Source organism: Hemibagrus wyckioides, linkage group LG08 (genome assembly GCF_019097595.1).
Source record: "Hemibagrus wyckioides isolate EC202008001 linkage group LG08, SWU_Hwy_1.0, whole genome shotgun sequence".
NCBI lineage: Eukaryota > Metazoa > Chordata > Actinopteri > Siluriformes > Bagridae > Hemibagrus > Hemibagrus wyckioides.
Genome location: NC_080717.1, coordinates 17861536 through 17880463, shown reverse-complemented (window position 1 = coordinate 17880463; position 18928 = coordinate 17861536). Strand labels below are relative to the sequence as shown.

Genomic DNA, 18928 nt, shown 5'->3' with positions numbered 1-18928 from the left:
AATCTAAATCTGAAATGAACACCCTACTGTGTAAACACAGGCATAGATTTCTTCTGTATTTGCCTTTCTTTCTGTTTGCTGTCTCACAGTACAATGTGCTAATCATTTGTCAAATGAGCCTACAGCATGGCATGTGTGTTTGTTTTGCTCATTGTGCTTGCAGGTCAGATGTATTCATCTTTCACTCTTAGCCAACTCACTGATTACCATGCGCTAAGATTACCGTGTTCCAGTGTGCGGTGTTTAGCTGCTGACCATGCTGTTTTTGTAAAATGCGCACACACTCCTTACATTCATTTATCAAACCTAAAGGGGGAAATACACTACACTGATCGCTGTGTACTGCATCTTTTTAAGACAAACAGTCTCAATGCAGAACTTGTAAAATAAATAATAATTTAATGTGAAGTGTATGTTATTATTATTATTATTATTATTATTATTATTATTCAAGTATAGTAAAATAACTAGTGTTGTAATTAATGTCAGCAGATATATTTTAATGTTAAAATATATCTAATGCCTAACATACAGTAAATACAAAACAAATCTCAATGGAGGATTTCAGGAAAGAAAAATTTCATGAGATTTAAAGCTTTTTTAAAAAATTATTATTTAATTATTATTTCTATAGCTAGTGTGAACCATAGCTTTGGTGCATTATTGACATAAGCTGCATTCCCATTTTTTCTTTGCTTGTTTCTGGGAAGCTCCAATATACCAGCAGCAGATGATCTCAGTGTTCTTGACAGCATATAGCTAACAAGGGAGTTAGCAATGTAACTTGGTTCTAGCCCATTAAAGCCTTTGTATATATGGAGGAGGACCTTAAAATCAATTCAGAGTGTTACAGGAAACCAGTGCAGAGCAGCTAAAATTGGACTGATATGCTTTTGGTTCTGGTTAATAGCTGAGCTGCAGAGTTTTAAATAAACTGAAATGTCTGGGTCTGGGTTTTTTTTTTGGGGGGGGGGGGGGGGAACACATGCATTACATTAATTGAGTCAGCTTGAAATAAAGGTATGAATGGGTTTTTCAGCATTTATTTGTTTTATAAATGGTCATGGTTTGACTGTGTTTCTGAGGTAGGAAAATCTTCCTCACCTTGTTAGCAGGGGAGTTGAAGCTTGGATCTGAATCTAAGACTTATAACCGCAAATTTGTAAATAATAGGATAATGTAAGAACTCGTGTGATTTATCATTTTAATAATTGTCCTAAATATTACATGTGGGTGCTTCTTAATAAGCTGCATAAAAATACTAATCGTGGTGGATTTTATCAGTTTCACTACCAGCATTATTTGTTTTACTCTCCATCATCAGATCTTTCATATTTTGTTCTATGTACACACAATATAATACATATTACAGTACACATAGTTCAGTTACACACACGGCAATAGATATTGTTTATTCTGAGTGTGAAGATGTTTTAAGAAATTTCCTAAGCACTAGATTTATTTAATTGTTAAATATTTGTTTCCTTGTCATACCAGTGAGAGAATCTTTAACACTCCACAGTTTACTGTGCATCTTATTTTACTTGAGTTGCTCAAGTTGTTAAAGACTATATTACATACCTCTAATGTCAGTGTTTCTTGCCTGAAATTTAACTGATTTTGCCAGATAATGGTCAGAGAATAGGTGCCTTGTCATGAAGTCTTTGTGTGTGTGTGTGTGAGCATACCTGTCTTACACTGTGTTGTTTCTTAAAGGGATCGTATCTTAGGGGACAGGAAGTTGGGCCGTTCAGACGATGGTGGCCAACAGCATTTCCCAGTAAAGGAGACAGTGGAGGTGATCAGAGATGCTGTGCTGGACTCGCATGGCTTCACGCTCTCCACACAACTCCCCCTGCTGGTCAGGGACGTTATTCCAGGTAAACAACAAACACTATAAATGACGTTTACTAGTAGTCAAATTCACTTATACAACATCACAACAGTCAGTGCAACTCATGCCTGTTGAAGTTACACACATTCATTCATCCATTCATCCTGTGTATCAGGAATACTGGTCACATGGCAGGAATTAACCCTTAACCTCCTACAACCTGGCGTCCACATACGTGGACATCACATTTTTGGTTGTGTGCACCATAATACTTAATTCTTTGTAACTGGAAGAAATGCTGAAATGATGAAAGCTCAGGTCTTAATAGGACACCAATACATTAAAACCCTGATTATGGGTTAACTGAGGGTTAACTAAACATCTGTTTTTTTGCCCTCTCACCTGTAAAACGCGTAAGTCACACCTGAGATTCAAGACACAAAACCGATTCTGGGGTGTTCTGGCAACTGAGGGTTAAGGGCCATGCTCAAGGGCCCAGCAGTGTCAGCTTGGTGGACCAGAGATTCAAACTCGCAGCCTTCTGATCAGTAGTCCAATACCTTAACCACTGAGCTACCACATCCCTGATTCCTTCAATTGAGTATACTTATTCTTCCTGAAAGTGAAATTTGTGTTGTATTCAAGTTTAATACATAGAGCATGGATACAACACAATGCATCACAGTAGACACAACACAGTTGAAAAGGCAAATATCATAACCTTCTCACCTGTAGAGGCATCAGAGAGTTTCTCTGTTTTTCTGGTTGTTGCATTTTGCCAGTGGAAATCTGAATCTGTGGCCAGGAAAAATATACTGCAATTCAGAATTGAGTGTGTGGTCTGTTTAGGAGTTATTCACTAGACACATTTAATTCAGGTGCAGTTTTGTTGCAGGACCACGCAGAGTTGTGTAAGGGGTTCAGGGTGGAAAGTTTGTTGCTAACCCTGGCTGAGGTAATGTGCACCCAAGTAAGCTATAAAATCAACCAGCGCATAGCAACTTAAGCATTTCTTAAATACTTATGGACTTAAATTGTGGTGGCTGTTACAAAGGATGTTTTCTCTAATGATACTTAATTTGCCTACTTTTGCTCAATTACAATGCTGGTGTAAGCCTGCAGTGTGAGAGAAAAACTGAGTCTGCACACCATTACGCTAGCTGCTGCGACACATCTTAAGCCCAGATTCAGCTGTTGAAAGCAGCTTAAATGGTGGACAAATGACAAATTAAAAATACACCCAGAATAACGTAGGCTTAAAATGTCAATGTTGGGGTTTGTTTGCAATTGATATGGAAAATCGTGCCGCTCTCACAGATAACCTGTCTGGGTGCGGAATTTCAACTTCAAACTGCACTTTTGTTTTTTAATGAAAAGCTTATAAATATCCCAGTGAAAGCGTGAGAACGAGTAGACGTATACGTGACTGAGATCGACCTTTCTCTCTAATCAATAACTTAACAGTTTCTCTCACACACTAGAGAGTGTTTATCTGCTGTGCTTTCCTTGCGACTTGCCCCTCCATTGAACAAATATAAACAGCTCTGACCACGAGTCCCAGAATTTTCGCTGCTGAGGCACAAAGAAGCATACTCTTTATTGTTTTACTCTTCATCCAGCAAAGTGCACTCTGGGTAACGTTACTGCTTGACGTACAATAACTAATCATAATCTGCTTCAGAAACTTTTTATGAGAGCTGTCTTGTTGACTTTAGTACATCAGTAGAACTCAGTTTTAGCTGGGACCTCTCCAAAAGGCAGGGGCCTGGAAAAGCATGCCCTACACACACCTTTTTGAGAGATTGCTGACCACATTCTTCAGTGTATTGTTGCTGTCTGGCAGCACTGGCATCACCTGATTACATTTATTGCATTTGACAAACGTGCTTTAGCCTGAACGACTTACATTTAAATGTAATTTATACAACTGTGCAGTTGAGAGTTAAGGACCTTGCTCGAGTGCCCTGCTTGGCAGTGCTGAGATTTGATCTCATGATCTTCCAAACAGTCCTGTTGTTTTAACCACTGCGCTCTGACTATGTAGCAATGTAGCATTTTCCACCAAATGCTCCATTTTTTAATGAATAAGTTATATTGACTAACTTGAGGTTCAGCAGATATGTGAGAATTAATTTTTCGTCCATTGTCCCAACAAGCCGAACTGTATTGTTTTCCCTTTTAAAAGGTCAGCGACAAACAGGTGAAAGTTGAATTGGATTAGATGCTCTTTCCATAGAAATACAATAGCCTTGGTAGGGCAAAGCAATCTTGCTGCTTCTCATCTACAGACAGTCTGACATTTACTGCCTGTCTTATTGGTTGCTGTGTGTGTGTGTGTGTGTGTGTGGGGCTGTCATGAATTCTTCTCCATTCCTGTGTGAAGTATCCATCTGTGTGCCACATCAAATCAGTTTCTTTTTGTCTTCATTATTTTTTTTAATTATCATTACCAGGGTTACAGTGAACACAGTCTTAATTACTTTGTGTGTGTGTGCGTATATGTTTAAGAGACAGAAACTTCTATAATGGTCACACGCAATTATCTCTTTTCCGTGTGTCTATTTGGTTTGGGGGATTGCGTTTCATGCCTGTCAAGTTCAGAGAGCATGTGAGAGCCAGCTGCTTGCCTGATTTTCCATTTATTTCAGTCTTTTGATGCAGGTGCACTCCGGGAAGGATGTACACGTACACACATGCAGTCTGACACACATTCACTCACACATGTACACCACTAACTTGGCTGTATATTTTTCACAGATATAACACACTCTTTAAGCTGTGTCCTCTCACTTAAACAGGCTCTCACTTTTGTACACACCCACAGAGATGCACACATACTTCCTCACTGTCAGAGAAACAGCATGCTGACACCTCGGTTTCTGCGGCAGAAACAGCTGATCAGAGCCCAGTGGGAAAAAACTTGCTGCCCTCCAGCCTGATAATTACATTCTAGAGAAGAGAGGAGAGAGAGAAAGAGAGATGGTGAGAAAAGGAGGGGGAATAGGAAAGGAGACATAAGAAGGATTGTGTGGTTGTGTGTGTGCGCTTGTTGCCAAGGTACATTTTGGCCTAGAACCAAGGTGAGAAAGAAAGAGAGAGGGACAGATACAAACGCAGAGTAATGTGCAGTCTGGCAAAGAGGGCCAAGAGATATCACGGCTGGAGGGAGGGTTTTTACAGCAGGAGGGTAAACTGTGTGAGAACATATATGCATGTTTAAGTGTACGTGTGGTCTTATTCTGACCTAATGACGAATGTGTCTGACCAGAATACTAAACATCTTGCAGTATTCAGGTCATTCTCTATGCAGAAATACCAAAAAAAAAAAAACCATTTACCATTTTACATACTGCAGTATGTCCTGATAAAAGGTGCTTAGATAAAAGCTCAATCACTTATGAAATAATGGCTCAAGTATAAATACTCACCTTCATGAAATGGAAAAAAGGCTGTCTAAAGTCTAAGCAAAGAAGTAAATTTGGAAACCACTCACTGCTGCTGAGGATGGCCCTACATAAACAAACGAAAGATACAAGAGATTACTGTGAATGGTACCACTTAGAAACCATTGTCGTAGCTTTACACTGCATTTGATATGAACAGTTTTGCTACGATGGCTTAGGACTACAAGTGCTGTATTGGCTCTGTAAAAAGGTGAAAACTATGAGTTTTTGACCAGATAATATATAGTTATAGAAGGGAATTAGTTATAATCCGGTGTCACCCAGATGAGGATTTTTCCCTTTTGAATCTGATTCCTCTTAAGGTTTACCTCAGAGAGTTTTTCCTTGGCACCATCGCCTTGCTCATCGACTTGCTCATTACGGATAAATGTGTTGCATTTTACATGTATGTTCTAATTTGATATATTTCTGTAAATCTGCATGGTTAAAGTGCTATTAAAATAAAATTGAATTGAAGTAAACAGAGGGGAAAAATTATTTCAGTAAAGTTATTCAAGGATGCTCTCATAACCAGGCAGACATCTGAACCAATTTCATACCTTAACTAAAGGTAGTTAGTTAAACTCTGTTTTTCTTAGATCTTTCATTTTAGAGGTTGATTTTCGGGAGTTTTGATTGAAAGACTTAATTAAAGCTTTATTTTATATTTTTAATTTATTCATTTAATTTTTTCATTTCAATTCATGTTTCCATGAAATCCAAATCCTTATTTTAAATAAATAAAAACCCTAAAAGAAATTATATAACTATACAAATGAATAAAATCATGTCTCCCATGTTTTAGTGTCAGTGCTGATATTATGTAATGCAATTATATAACATCCTCGAAAACCATGTGGTTGCGCTGCTATTTGAATCAAAGAAAATTGTGAGGTGTAATTTTATCATACAAAATAATGTTTCACTTTTTTATTCAGTGCAGTCAGCTTCCTGTTCCCTGTACTGTATATAGGATATAACATACCTACACAGACCAGGCATAACATTATGACCACCTGCCTAATGTTGTGTTGGTTCCCCTTTTGCTGCCAAAACACCCCTGACCCATCATGCACTGTGCATTCTGACACCTTTCTATCAGAACAAGCATTAACTTCTTCAGCAATTTTAGCAACAGTAGCTCGTCCGTCAGATCGGATCACACGGGCCAGCCTTCGCTCCCCACGTGCATCAATGAGCCTTGGCCACCCATGACCCTGTCACCGGTTCACAACTGTTCCTTTCTTGGACCCATTTTGATAGATACTGACCACTGCAGACCGGGAACACCCCACAAGAGCTGCAGTTTTGGAGATGCTCTGATCCAGTCGTCTAGTCATCACAATTTGGCCCTTGTCAAACTCGTTCAAATGCTTACACTTGCCCATTTTTCCTGCTTCTAACACATCAACTTTGAGGACAAAATGTTCACTTGCTGCCTAATATATCCCACCCACTAACAGGTGCCATGATGAGGAGATAATCAGTGTTATTCACTTCACCTGTCTGTCATGGCTGATTGGTATATGCCCTTTATAAAGTCATTTGGGTTTTATTCAGAGGGGATAGATAAGTAACCATGTTAATGCAACACACTATTACCCACCTACTGATAATATTGATATGATGTCACACATTATCACACATTATGTGCTGATTTTTTTATTTTATTTTTTTTTATATGTGTAATCTTTTTTTTTTTCTTTTTTTTTATAGGAGGACCAGCAGATGGACGTCTCTTACCAGGTGATCAAGTATTGAAAGTGAATAACAAAGCCATTGACGACTTGTCTCCTGAATATGTTAACAACATGATTAGGTAAAAATTTATTCTTCTGTCTCTCAATCTGCATTCCAACGTGCATTTACTCCCCCTTACAACTTGAAATGCCACATACAGCAAAAGAGCAGTCAGGTAAATAGGTTTTCTTTCTGGAATCAAGACCCATTCTTAGCATCATGCATGGTCAGTTTCCTTCAAACTACAGTATATACAGCTTTCTAACTTGCTATTAGAGCAAATTAATAATGTTAATGTTTTATGTTGAAATTGAGTTGTTCAGAAAAGGACATTTCAGTTCTGCATCCTGAAGCATACAGTTGTACTGACTTCCTCAGTCCTCCATAGGCTCTTTTAAATAACTTCATTTAGTAAAGTATACAAATACTCCATTATTAAAACTGAGATATTTGAAAAGTATATGATAATCCCTGGAATATAGGTTGGGAGATATGATGGTTTCTACAGAGCATCCCAAACGTCTCTGTACGTAGGGGGAATTAATTGACATAAGCAACATGTATTTTTATTTACAAAACATTATCTACATGATTTCTTTGTAAACACACACAGAGTGTGGCTCCCAGTTTGGCAACGGTGTCATGTGCTGGTGTATTTCCGGTTAAAGTCCATTGCAACCTTGCTACAGCTTCCCGATCCAACCATTTAATTCATTCTTCTTTAGTCAAAGGCATTCTTAAAGGTTATCAAAAAAGAAATGTGTGTGTTTGCCATCAGTCATTTTTATTTGTGGTTATTTTCTAACTGTATATGTAATCGGTTAGTACAGCCGTATACACTATATTGGTGCCAAAGATTATAACAAGCTAATATTCTCAATCTGAGGTTTTAACAATGTGATTATCCTTTGAGCGGGATTTATAACACTGTTCATGTTTTGAAAGATCTCTCTATTAGCAAAAGCCTTTGCTAATCTCAGGAAAATTGGCATATTCCTAGCACAGAATCAGCTTTATCAGCTTGAAGCCTTTTAATAACACTTTAACACCCTGACCTATAGTGGTGCTAAGTTTGTGAACCCAGGAATTTTCTATTCTTCCACATAAATATGACCTGCATCCTAATTTTTCATTCAAGTGCTAAAAGAAGACAAAGAGACCCCAGTTAAACAAATGAAACAGCAATATTATATTTGGTGATTTATTTATTGAGGGAAATTATCCAATATTACATATCTGTGAGTGGCAAAAGTATGTAAACTTTTGTTTGGTCTGGTGAATCTGGTGAGTTATTCAGTAACTGAGGAATTTAAGCCGATTCCTCAGTATAGAACATCAACTCTTGGATGTTGGTTGGTTTCTTCACAGTATAATAGTTTTGTCTCATTTATTTAACTGGGTTCTCTTTGTCTACATTTAGGAAAATCTGGGGATGTTTTCAGTCATATTTATACAGAAATATAGAAATTTCTATAATATAATATAATATAATATTATAACATTCAAATGTATTTATTTAAATCTAACTGGAAAACACCAACCTGGATCACTCTTATGAAGCATACAACACAATATATGTGTCTTGATATACACTGATCAGGCATAACATTATGAGCGCTGACAGGTGAAGTAAATAACACTGACATCTCCTCATCATGGCACCTGTTAGTGGGTGGGATATATTTGACAGCAAGTGAAAATTTTGTCCTCAAAGTTGTTGTGTTAGAAGCAGAAAAATGGGCAAAAAAAGAATTTGAGCAAGTTTGACAAGGGCTAAATTGTGATGGCTAGACGACTGGATCAGAGCATCTCCAAAACTGCAGCTCTTGTGGCCAAGGCTCATTGATTCATGTGTGGAGAGAAGGCTGGCCCATGTGATCCGATCCAACAGACGAGCTACTATTGCTCAAATTGCTGAAGAAGTTAATGCTGGTTCTGATTGAAAGGTGTCCGAATACACAGTGCATGACGGGCCAGGGCTGTTTTGGCAGCAAAATGGGGAGCAAAACGGTATTAGGCATAATGTTATGTCTGGTCAGTGTATTTCTTGAACATTGACTAATATGCTTCACTAAACAAGTCACATTACAGTCTGAGAATGGAAAACAAATAAGCCATTAAATACTAGTTTTTAGCTGTTTGATGGAACACACTTCTTTTTACCTTGTCATACAGCTCTGATGCAATTGGGTTACAACCTCATATGCTCTTTTCCTAGGCAGTGCCAGGATTCTGTAACTGTGACAGTCCTCAGAAACATGTTGGTAAGTACAAGACAACTGTGAATACATAGAATATGACATTGTAAACTTGCCAGCATTTCGGTAACATGGCTGTGTGGCTGCTTTTCTCGTTTTGTTTTGTTTTGTTTTTAGAATCCCAAGTCCTCATTTATGTCGGCAGAAAAGAGAGCTCGCTTGAGAAGAAATCCGGTTAAAGTGCGCTTTGCCGAAGAAGTATTAGTCAACGGACACACTCAGGTTCAGCCACCACATGCATGTGCACACACACACACACACACACACACACACACACACACACACACACACAGAGCCTTGAAGTTTAAATTTCTTGTAATAAAAAAATAAATAAATAATAAATTTTATGTGAAACTCAAACCAGTCATGTGTCTCCCCAGGGAAACTCCCTTCTCTTTCTGCCCAATGTGCTTAAGGTCTACCTGGAGAATGGGCAAACCAAAGCCTTCAAATTTGATAAGACCACCACAGTGAAGGTTTGCCCTCAGCATTTCTACCTTACTCCCACGTGACTGCAAAAACCTTTCAATTTATATTCCTATTACTAAGCAAAATGACCCCATTATACTGCACAAAGACATAATTTTACGTTGATTGTGCTACTCGGATATACTCCCCAGACATATGCTGATTATATATGTGTGTATGTAGGACATTGTGCTGACTTTAAAGGACAAGCTGTCAATTCGATCTATTGAGTATTTCTCCCTGGTGCTGGAACAGCAATACAGTATCACTAAACTACTCTTACTGCATGAAGATGAGCTCATACAGAAGGTAACTCTTAATATCCCTTTCTTGTAATATCTCCTTACTAGAAATGCAGCCTTTCTATAGCTTCCTTTTTCATAACTGGAAAGGTGCTCAAGTTTAACAGTCAGTTCACACACACTTAAAGTAGCTAATGGAAGAAATTCATAAATAAAACATGTTCATCTCTCAGGTAGTCCAGAAGAAGGACTCACATGATTACAGATGTCTGTTCCGAGTGTGTTTTATCCCCCGAGATCCAGTGGACCTGCTGCATGATGACCCAGTCGCCTTCGAGTACCTCTTTCACCAGGTATCTATGTGCAATTTTAATTTATTGATGTAAATAGATTATTCAAACCCATGTCTGATCAGAGTGTGACGTTTTTCAACTATTTTGTATATTGTCTGAGTAAAATTGTTTACTACAGGCTAATGTCATGCATGTGAAACATTGGGTACAATTTCTTGTGGCTCAGGGTACTGTGTCTGTGTGTGTGTAGAGCGTTGGTGATGTGCTGCAGGAGCGGTTTGCTGTAGAAATGAAATGTAACACCGCTTTGAGGTTAGCAGCACTGCATATGCATGAAAGGTTGGCCAGCTGTGGACAAACTACCAGAGCATCTATCAAGAATATTACGTAAGTCTCTTACACGGGCACCTATGTAACTTGCGATGCACTTATGTAGTGCAATTTAAAAGCAGCTTTGTTCCAGTCCTGGGTCATTTACACTTGCAACCTTGTATCTTGGCAGGCATTGTGTTTAGGAGACCACCACCACATGGACATAATGTTTGTTAAATAGCAAAGTGTATGTGTGTGTGCATGTGTTTCTCAGTAAGGAGTTTGGATTGGAGAGTTTTATTTCACCCACATTACTGAGGAACATGAGAGAAAAAGACCTGCGGAAAGCTCTTGCAGGCCATATGAAGAAAATCCAGTCACTGCTTGAACCACGTCAGAAAGTAAGTTTTGTGTTTTTGTGTTGGCAAAAGCTGGAAAATGTCATAAGATGTAATATAAGAACCATATCCATATGGAAATAAATTGTCACATTCCATATATGGTATACATCACAGTGCCTTTATATAACACTTTTCTATTACGAGAAACTAACTGAAAGTAGTTTTGTTGTGTTGTGTTGAATGTTTAGAATTGTAAAATATTAATTTCTGCAAATTCATTTATATCTAAGTACTTCTAATGCAACACTGCTGTTTTTTTCTGGTTGTGTGTTCATACATATCTACATCTATATATCTAACTCTGCATCTATATTGTGACAAACATTTAACTTAATGCAGTGTTAATTAAGAAAGAAAGGTGATAGGCTTGACAGTGAATGCAGCAATATGTGTGGATTGAGTGGAAATAAAAGAATAGGTGTGAGAGTGTATGCGTGTTTGTCATGTTCGCCATGACACTTTTATTCTTCCTTTTATTCTTTCATCTGTCTGTTACGGTGTCTTTTACCCCCCCCCCCCCTTCTCTCAGGTAATCTCAGTACCTCAGGCCAGGTTAGCATATCTAACTCAGATGGCAGAACTGATATCATATAGTGGGAGAAGCTACAATGCCACCATGCTGGTGAGAAAACTTTGTTACATCCCGAAAGAATAAATAAAAATCAACTGGAATTTTATTCTTTATTTCTATTCTAAATTTTATAAACCTGTTGAGTACTGTTTATTCTGTAGGACAAGTTCCTAATCCTTATTTTGAGATTCTTAAGCTGCGTTCACACATACAGTGATTTTATCGCTGCAAGTAGCCAGTTGCTGTACTATGAAGTCACCAGCAGTCTTTCCTACGACTAGTTGCCATAGTATAGAAGAAGAAGAATAGAAGCCTTCATTTGTCATATATACTGTACATTACAGCACAGAGAATTTTTTTCTTCAACTTTTGAACTTGGGGTCAGAGAGCAGGGTTGTGAGATGCAGTGACCCCGGAGCAGTGAGGATTAAGAGCCATGTTTAAGGGTCTAACAGTGGCAGCTTGGCAGTGCTGGGGCTTGAACCCTGACCTTCCAATCAACAACCCATAGTCTTAACTGCTTAAACCACCACTGCCTTAGTCACCCAGTCATTAGTAATAATGTTTATCAGTGGGTGGTACATCTAGTTCAGTAAACTAAAATTTAATAGTGTATATATGAATCATATGATACGAGATGAAGGAGAAGCAGCGTGTGCTTGTTGTCTTGGATCATGTGTACTCTACTCTCTTCCGTCCCATTGGTAGTTGCTGCAACAGGTTGCTTCATGTTTAAACTTTAAAGTTAAACTTTTCTCAGTTTTGTGACGTCATTGGACATGCCCACGTCTAGTCCGCAGTGGTCATTGTCGCTCATGTCGCTGGAAGTCACCAGCTCTCTTTGAAAATGAAAAATGGTCTCTGGTCACTTTGGCACTCTGAGCCACTGTATGTATGAACGTAGCAGTAGTAGTCTACTAATACCTGTTTTTCTCTTCAGACATTAAGTGTGTGAAAAAGGATGATAATAGGTGCATATTTATGTATGTGTATCTCAGCTGCAGGACCGGGAGTCGTTGGTGAGTTTGTTGGTGGGAGCACGATTTGGTGTCAGCCAGATACTAAACCACAAGCTGAACATGATCTCGACTATTATAGACTTCCATTATATCAGCCGTGTAGAAGTGCTCTCTGAATCTGACAGGGTCAGCATGCTAAAGATCTACCTACATGATATCCAGGTGGGTGCACAGATGGAGCTTCTTAATGGTCTGTAGATGTAAGGTATATGCAAACAATATGAATTAGAGATATATTCTCACATAAATTCTTTAGCTTTCCTTTTATATTGCATATTTAGGGATTTATGAATTTATCTCACATGTTCAAGTATCATTTCAAAGTAAGTATCATACCATACACACAGTTATAGTAATTCTTTTCTCTCTTTTTTACTGTATGTATACAGCCCCTGGCCTTGTTAATGGATTCTGTAGCTGCTAAGGACTTGGCATGTCTGCTGGCAGGCTATTGCAAATTGTTAGTGGATCCCAATATGAACGTGTTCCGTTGGGGCCCTCGTCCCAAAATACGTCGTATACCTTTAGAAGAAGGTAAAAGATAAATAATTTCAAGAAGCATATCTATGCTTTAAGCATTTGGTTGTTAATGCTGTAATATAATTCCCTAGGCTTTGGATTCCGCTGTGGCAGTGATTCAGATGACAGCTCAGATGAGGACTACTCCATGGACAACCTTCTAGACACCCCAGTCTCTGAGGACACTGTCTCAACTCAAACAAATGAGGACAGGGAGGATGAGAAGGATGAAGAGAAGGAAGAGGCCACAGTAAGGGTGATTGTGACCCAGTCAGAAGAAGACGAGAAGGTATTAGAAGGTGCTCTAGAAGGAACAAGTACAAGTGGTTCTATTGAGGATGAGGACTATGCAGCAAGAGTAGATGCACTTCTGGAAACAGGATGGTACACAGACCCAAGAGTCAACAGCAGCTTCTCTAGTTTGTCCAGTAACTCATTTAACACTCTTGAGGAGATTAGCAAGATATCCAGTACATGGCCTGCTCGTCTGGACACTTTTCAGGAGGAGATGCCCAAATCAGACCAGGCTACTGGGGCCTCTAACATGGATGTCCATTATCCTTACCTGTTAGAGATCCCTGAACACCTGAACCGGAAAGAGAAATTAAGCCCCCCCTCTGGCTTGCTATATGATAAGCACAGTGGTTTGAGGTACAGTGACCTCTCCCAGCTGTCTGATTCCCTTCCAAGCCCACCTGAAGCAAGTGATGATGCATTGAGTGATTTGGAAGAGATTAATAAAGATGAAAACAAAAATTATAGCCCTGCAGACATTGACGCGGTGTTGGCTTCAGGCAGTAGTAATAGCATAAAATCCACTGTAGCTGGTTTCAATGTCCAAGCACTTTTAGCAAGGATTCGTAGCCATCCAGCATGTAAGAAAGATTTGAGAAATTCTAACTTCTACCAGAAAGAGGAAGCAAAGTCTAAAGGACCGTTGTCCAGACCAAAAGTTCAGCCTCCACCTCCACCAGCAAGAATAGTACCCAGAATTTCTGAAATTGCAAAAGAAGCAAGAAACAGTGGGTCAGAATCAGAAGATGAGTTTTTTGATGCACAGGATCGTCTCACTCCACCAATCTTAGAACAACCTGCAGGTTAGTGAGCTTTTCCTAAACATTGGTGTACATGCTCTGTATAATTTGTCTAATAATTAAGTGTATTCTTTTTGGCAATCCTGTTCTAGCATTTAACCTTTCTATATTTCTTTCTCTTGTTTCTCCAGACAAGAAAGTCAATGGAATGAATGGAATGGAACGTGCTATGAAACAGTCTGATGCAAAGATCAGTGTGGTAGAACCAGCAGCATCCAAGATGCAGAGTCGATCAGACAAGCCACACCATGGCAATTCTTTACCTATTAATAGAAACAAACTAAAGAAGGACACTTCCCACCTTAAAGATGTCACTCCTGCAAAAAGTATTCTTGACAATGAGCTGGAGAGTCACCAGCCACCAGGAATTGTACTTCCTCAACCAGACATGCTTGAGCCTAAGACTATCTCAAATAATCACATCTCTGAGAAGAAGGGCCAGCAGTCTAATGGGGATATTCCTGGCCGTAATTCTCACATGTCCTCAGAGCTTTTGGAGATGGAGCCAGACACTATGGAGTTTAAGCCTGTTACTACAGCTGGACCTCCACTGTCTTCCCCCTTAATCACTGCAGTGAGGCAAAATAAATCCCAGTTACCAACCTCAGTGGATCCTGCAACAAGTTCAAATGAAACTCAAAATATAAAACCTATAGACTCTAAACAAGATGAAATCATTAAAGAAGAGAAAACAGAAAAACACCAATCACTGCCTCCTCTGCCGACCAAGAAAGAAGTTGTTTCTGCACCCCCCCCAGAATCTGACAAACCCGTATCCAACATTTCTCAGTCATCAGCTGGTTTAGCTCTGAAAACTGAAGATGAGAAACCATCAAATGGGGTTTCTTTGCGCACCTGGTCTCAGCGTAACGGGGCCACCCCAGGCCCTCCTCTGAGTAAAGGGGTCTCTCTAAGCCATGAGAACCTTAAATGCCAACTAAGGAATGAGAACACGGTAGTCGCAGTGACCAGTGCTTCATCTCTGACAGCCACTCCACCCTCATCTGTGACTATGAGAGGCTCTATAAGCATGGATCCCAAAGATTCCTTTGCGACTGGAAGGGGTTTCAGCAGCAGAAGTTCTTCTGGACGTCTACCTGCTTCAGCACTACGTGGAAAGATCCAGGACATGCCTTGGTATCTCACCCGATCCCAGGAAATTTTGGGGACGGTAGCACTCAGCAGTGATAAATTAGCAGACACTACAGCATCTAAGGATGTATCTGATTCCAAGGGCTCTCAAAAGGAATCTCCAAAATCAACTTCAGTACCTGCTTTAAATGATTGGAAAGAGAAAGATGCTGCAGTGGTTGTTGTGAAGCTCAAAGATGGGCCACAAGATGTGGCCTCGCATGTGAAAGACACCAGTGAGAAAACTTTGTCTGGTCAAGACCTAAAGCAGAATGGGTTACAAGACTCCACGGAACTTTTCTCACGCTTGGGAACATGCAGGTCTGAACAGCCTAAGTCTCAAAAACACCCTGGTACAAAAGATAATCTGGAAAGGCCATCTCCTCCATCTAGCACTGGAACACCCCATCGTGATGCATGTGGGTGCCACACTGTTTATGCCAATTGCTTTAGTGGGGATTCTGAGGATTTATGTAGTTTTGATGATGATCTAACAGTGTACGAGTTTTCCCGTCAGAAACGAGTCAACAAACCACCCCAGACATCAAATGCACCTTCTTCTGCCCCTTCTTCCAACATCCTGTCTCTACTAAGAGACTCACCTCACCCCCTTTCGACCTCTAGTGAGCTTAGTCCTCTTTTTACCCCACCCCGGCCTAGACCGCTGGGTTACAACCCACTAGACAATCCACTACGGGATCTTCAAGAAAGACGATATGTAACAGGCCTAAAAGGTACTGGGCTTAAAGGGGGCTACACATCCCTGCACAAAGATATTGATGAACTTCTGCTGGTGCTTAAGAATGGTGAGACTGCAATAAATCCTCCAGGCCAGAAGGGGCCATGTGAAAAGGCTAGTGGTATGAATGGCAATTCCTTATCTGAAACAGAGCGCTGTTTAGTGCAGGCTGAGGCAAGGAGGCTGGCCTCAGGATGTCAGCGTGCAACTAGAGTTGGCTGGGCACCGGACGATGCTCTACTCTCATTGGGCAATAGCTTTGGTGCTTTGGTACATCTGGCAGCAGCTTGCCTTCAAGTGTCCTGTTCAGAGTGTGGGAGTTGCCATGGTGATATTGATGGCACTGAGGCTTTAAGGAAGCTTCAAGAAATTGTGTGTCTGTACAAAGAGTTTGTGATGGCTGTAGAAGCAGCCCGAGAAGGGGAAGGTGTCAGGTTGTTAGCTAAACAATGCACGGTTCTCATCTCTACAGTCTTCTCTCTAACACAACTCTTCAGGACACACACTCCAGACACAGACAATAGACATTTACCACTAAACTTCTGAACTTGGAACTTTTGATTGAAAGAGAGCAGAGAACTTAAAAAAAGAATGATTTTTTCTTTTGTTTGGATTTAAAGACTTTGAATGTGTGCTGGCACACATGAAATAAAAGTAAGTGCCGTGTACACACACACACAAACACACAAAATCTCAGTCAAACAGATTAACAGGCAAATAAGTCTACCAAAAAGTAGAACCTTTGTCCTCTAAAACTGTTGGTCTTGCCAAGTCTCCTTATGAACTTTAAATGGGATATGGTTTTATTGATACATACAGTAGCTATTTTCTAACAATATCTTATTTCTTTAAGTATGTATTCAAGTACTTATTTATTTTTACATACTATGTGTACGCACCGTGGATTATAACCTATACTTACATTTTTGTTTTGTTGTATGTAAAGTCCTACCTCTTGGTCTAATAACTAGTGATACCTGAAAGAAATAGACAGTGTTACAGTGTCCAGTGTCTGTAATTTCTTCTTCTTTTTTTTGTACTGCTCGTCACTGACTTAGGCATGGTACTTCATAAGATGGACAAAGCAGACACTAACCCTCTTTCTTCTCCCAACTTTTGACCATATGTACATATAATAGATGCTAGAAAGGATGTATAAAACACTCAGTAACATTTAAATTGTGTGCAGTAGTTTATCAACTCACTATCCAAAGTTTGTCTTCTTTCTTTTTGTTTGAAAAGTTGGATAGAAATGGGAATTATTGGATGTTGAGAGAAATTTGAAAGTATTTAATTTTATAGCTATGTGTCAGTATGAACTTTAATGTTCCTTTTTCACTGGCACGTTAGCTTACTGTTAATGGTAGCGATCAGTTTTATCCAAAGATGATACAGCACGAGGTGCTCTGTCATTGTGTTCATTCATTTCATGCACTAGGCAAACTCCAATATTTTTACTTATTTTATTCCTATGCAAGTGTCACTAATTCATATCTGTTGTCAAAGTTTTTGTATTGAACATTGCTCATATCTGATCAAAACTGTTTTGATAATGGGGCTTCCCAAACAAACCTAAGCCTTATCCTTGATCTGCAAGGACTGGATCATGGTCAAATTAAGTACTTATGCAATTGCAACCTGGTTCATAATTTGCCTTGGGATGATTGGGGTGAAAATATTGGCAAAAATATTACCAGGTATTAGTACTAGAGTTTCAATAGTTTTTTCAGTAGGCAGCCCAAAATTGAGGTAGTGTTCTGCATTTTATTAAATATGTTAAAATTCATTTTGTCATAAAATGTGGCATCTTCAGGGTGAATTAAAGCTCTGTATGGTCACTGGTAGCATTCATCATATCATTCATCTTTCACATAAAGGTGGGGTAAAAGTCTGGGGTTTGGATCTGCATGAAGGAGCCTGTCAGTGCTAACTGTCAGTTCGGGAAGATGATTAACAGTGAATTTAACCTAGACCTTAAAGCTTGTTGCACTTGTAAATGATCAATTATGAACATAATATGGTTTTACTAAAGTCATTAAATTAGAGGAGAGCTTCCAAACATTACACATTCACATTTCCGACCACATGGTATATTAAACAAACAATCAAGTTCAATATTATTAAGTTGTGTTTGAAGCAACAGGTCACACTAAAAAAATTAAAAAAAAAACAAACAAAAAAAACACCGAAATGTAGAAAGGAGTTTTTTCTTATGCTGACACACTTATTGCATTTATGGTCTTGTTAATTGTTAATATTTTTTAAAAATTTACTCCAGCACGCCAGCACAAGTTATGACACTAATGGTTACACTGACAGAGATGTCTATCAGCCATATCAAACTACCTGAATGAGGACAACCTCAAATGGTCCTGTTGCTATTGTTTTTTCTTTCTTTTTTTCATAATTGTAGCAAATAAAATGTACTAAATTAATCTGTGTATGCGGATAGCTTGCATTTGGAGTCCACATATATAAACACAGAGTAGCTCTGAGCAGTGAGAAATTGTCTGACTAATGAAGGGACAATCGTTGAAGTCATTTTGCATTCCTTCTACTGTATCAATAATTAAAGAATGAAATGGAATGGAATCTGCTGCTCAATTCTTTCTTTTCTAAGTATTTTTCTTCCAGATTTTAGTGTTGCCTCGTGTATTTAGGACCTTGTTGAGTTTGTGCATGCACTCGCACCTAAAACATCTAAAAAAATATCTAAAAAATTATACTAAATAACATTATGGACAAAGCTAGTAGATGGAGCTCAGTCAAACGAAGCTCAGCTTTAATAAGATATTTAACGTGAGCTATTAAATTATTGATGGATGATGGTCTTTCCCTAGAAGCATAGCTATAGATTATCTTGT

At 39.0% G+C, this 18928-nt stretch overlaps 1 protein-coding gene across 5 annotated transcripts in view; it reads left to right on the top strand.

Annotated features, from left to right (window-relative positions):
- frmpd1b (FERM and PDZ domain containing 1b) overlaps positions 1-18623 on the top strand; it is a 35031-nt gene extending 16408 nt beyond the window's left edge. For 4 of the 5 annotated variants that reach the window (XM_058396708.1, XM_058396709.1, XM_058396711.1 and 1 more), the window contains exons 4-17: positions 1717-1880; positions 6994-7096; positions 9236-9281; positions 9393-9497; positions 9656-9751; positions 9927-10052; positions 10219-10338; positions 10529-10665; positions 10865-10991; positions 11521-11613; positions 12561-12743; positions 12971-13115; positions 13193-14197; positions 14326-18623. In XM_058396708.1, the coding sequence (XP_058252691.1) occupies positions 1717-1880; positions 6994-7096; positions 9236-9281; positions 9393-9497; positions 9656-9751; positions 9927-10052; positions 10219-10338; positions 10529-10665; positions 10865-10991; positions 11521-11613; positions 12561-12743; positions 12971-13115; positions 13193-14197; positions 14326-16610 (4735 nt within the window). In that variant the 3' untranslated portion in view covers positions 16611-18623. Of the gene's footprint in view, positions 1-1716; positions 1881-6993; positions 7193-9235; positions 9282-9392; positions 9498-9655; positions 9752-9926; positions 10053-10218; positions 10339-10528; positions 10666-10864; positions 10992-11520; positions 11614-12560; positions 12744-12970; positions 13116-13192; positions 14198-14325 lie in introns of those variants that run through there. The other variant, XM_058396712.1, reaches the window with a different exon arrangement.
- Positions 18624-18928: the final 305 nt, after the last annotated feature.